Genomic DNA, 2,797 nt, shown 5'->3' with positions numbered 1-2,797 from the left:
GAGCTCTGCAGCGGCCCTGCCGCTGGCCTTTCCCTCGGGGCCTCCGCACGGGGCAATCACAGCGTCGTCGGCGGCGCAGTGTGGTCTCTTGCAGGCCCTGAGCGTGGGTATTGTTATTTTCAACATGGCGTCTAAACGTTGTGTTGTTTGTTGTAATTTTCAGGTCTCTTGCAGCGGAGTGGGGTAGATATGGGATGCGATTCAACGTGATTCAACCAGGGCCCATAAAGACCAAGGTGGGTCTGCTTGTCGCCTGTGAGTGTGAGGGTGACACCGGGGTCTATGCTGACAGTGTGGGGGCGTGTGGGGGCCGTTCGGGGAGCCCTGCGTCCCGAGCTGGTCGGGGCGGGGTTCGCACTCTCCAGGCGGAGAGACGGCAGGAGGCAGGCCGCCCGCGACTCAGTGCCTCATCTGCTGGGAGCTTTCATGCCATCAGTTGTGGCATTTTGTCTGATTTGCTTCAATGCTCTGCTCCATCTTATAGTTCTTAATTTTTACTTTGTTTTAAAGAGTCTGACTTTGACTGCTGTTTAAAAGAATAAGGGGATTGCGAGGTGCTGTGGGGATTACCTGGAGGCCTGGCCCACTCTAGGGAGCACTGCTCTGACCCTCGTCTGGGCCTGTTTACTCCCCAAACTCACTGCGCGCCGCCGGTGAGCCCCTCTGGCTAACACGCTCCCTCGCGACCCGGTGCGGCGCCCTCACACCGGCTCCCACCGGCTCCCGCGGAAAGCAGGGACTAAGCCCGGTCTGGATGTAGTCTGGAGACTGAGGCGAAGCTCGGTAACTTGTTCCAGGTGTCGGAACACGGGGGAGACGATGCTAAGGAGCCTTTGGGTTGTAGGTGGCTCGGGTGTTAAATGTTAACGCAGAAATAAATGCCTGCATTGGGTATTTGGCGGTTTCAAGGATGGAAAACGCTCAGAACAACCGCCTGAGTGCGTGCAGTGTCATTGAATAGCTCGTTTGGAAACTCGAAAGCTTATGTCGAAGCACTGCCCAGGTGGCCCTGTGCTCAGTCCTCTCCTCACAGAGCTTCCGCCAGGGTCTCCACCCAGGAAGGACCTCTGCATTTTACTATTTACTCAGCATTGATTGAGCGCCTACTGTGTGCAAAGGTGCTGAGGAAGCTGAGAAAGATCCAGAAGCATCTGCCACAGTGTTTGTAGTGAGGTGTGAATCACAAGCATGTCCTTTTAAAGAGGAAACCACAGAATAGAAACTCCCTAGTGAGTGCGGTGGCGCGGGGCTGGGCCGGTGCCCTCTGTGTCCCGGGTGTGTCACGCCGGCCCGAGTGGTGGCGGCTCCTGGGAGCAGCCTGTCACCGAAGATGGATCCCCTCCAGCCTCCGGGGCAGCAATCGCCCCGTCTGCTCCTGGCATCCCCGGAGCAGGGGCTGTTGGCGATGACAAGGTGCACCACGCTTTCCTCTCTCTGGGTCTACTTGTTCATATCCCTGCACACTTGTTTTCTTCTTTCCTCTTATTTGAGAAGAAAGGAGAAGAAAAGGAGTGTTCTCTTAAATATGTGCTATTTGAGGCATTTTCTGTGTTTGCTAAGCCATGCATCAGGGGCCCTGGCCCCACCTGGGCTCCAGTGCATCAGAGGGCAGTCCTCGCCTCTCCTGGGGGCGCTCGGTGATGGTGTGAGGCAGCCGAGACAGGCGTCCTGATTTTACAGCTGAGGAAACAGGTTAAAAAGGCTACACTCTCAGGTGATTTTTTTAGGTCAATATGAGACAAAATGATCTCTTTTGAACTAAAGTTATTGTGGAAGAATTTGGCAAAATTATCTGTTGTTATAAAGCCTAAGGCATGAACAGGTAGCCCTAGTAACATGCCACTTCTTGCCAATTTGTTCCTTCCGTGGGAAAGGCGTGGCAATTAAAAAAATGCATTCTGATGATTTCCTTTATCGCCAAGGGTGCCTTCAGCCGCCTGGACCCGACCGGAGCGTTTGAGAAGGAGATGGTGAACAGGATCCCCTGCGGCCGGCTGGGGACCGTGGAGGAGCTGGCCAACCTTGCCGCCTTCCTATGCAGCGACTACGCTTCCTGGATCAATGGGGCTGTAAGCACTGAGGCCTCCTCATGTTGGGAAGGGGAGGCGGAGGGAGGCACATTGTGGAACCAATCCTAATGATCCTGAATACGAATGTGGCCGAAATCGTTACTTAGCTTTAAATAATATCAAGTATTATTATACATTGCTTAGCCTATGGAATCAATTTATTGATAAATTCATTTTATTAAATAAAAATTACTCTGGTAGACGTGCCTTTAATATTGGGTACAATTTGAAATTGTAGAGATGGTGGAAAGAAAATTCTAAAGAAAATAAATCAATTTAGGTTTAATCAAGTCTGTCTTTAAAATTTGGCATTTGATTGAGAGACCTAAGGATGAGAAAGTGGCTAATGATTCAGAAACTTGAGAAAGGAGTTGGTTTCAGAGTTTTTATTTTTTATTTTCAGGTCATTAGATTTGATGGTGGGGAGGAAGTATTTATCTCAGGAGAATTCAACAGCCTGCAGAAGGTAATGCCATTTTGTGAATATAATATGCTATTAGCAGCTGGGATGCTGAGCTCTAACATGCGAGGACCACATTAAACTGCCCTTTCTTTTCTTGTGTCAGGTCACCAAGGAGCAGTGGGACACCATGGAAGAGCTGATCAGGAAGACAAAAGGCTCCTGAGACACCCTGGCCTTCCTCTGGGTTACCGTGGAAATGACACAAACTGCTTATACTCTTTTGAATATTTTCCAGTCTAATAAATTGTTAATTAACAAACATTCA

The 2,797-nt window shown here is 50.4% G+C and overlaps 1 protein-coding gene across 1 annotated transcript in view; it reads left to right on the top strand.

Moving 5' to 3' along the window:
* The window catches only part of DECR1 (2,4-dienoyl-CoA reductase 1, mitochondrial), a gene marked incomplete at its 5' end in the record, with an annotated part of 15,454 nt that extends 12,657 nt beyond the window's left edge, over positions 1-2,797 (top strand). Inside the window, 4 exons of the mRNA XM_006769043.2 lie at positions 164-236; positions 1,923-2,069; positions 2,473-2,535; positions 2,636-2,797. Coding sequence (XP_006769106.1) covers positions 164-236; positions 1,923-2,069; positions 2,473-2,535; positions 2,636-2,695 — 343 coding nt within the window. The remainder of the gene's footprint in view (positions 1-163; positions 237-1,922; positions 2,070-2,472; positions 2,536-2,635) is intronic.

Source organism: Myotis davidii, unplaced genomic scaffold, assembly GCF_000327345.1.
Source record: "Myotis davidii unplaced genomic scaffold, ASM32734v1 scaffold1104, whole genome shotgun sequence".
NCBI lineage: Eukaryota > Metazoa > Chordata > Mammalia > Chiroptera > Vespertilionidae > Myotis > Myotis davidii.
Note: the sequence above shows the minus strand (reverse complement) of the source record. Positions and strands in the feature narration are given on the sequence as shown.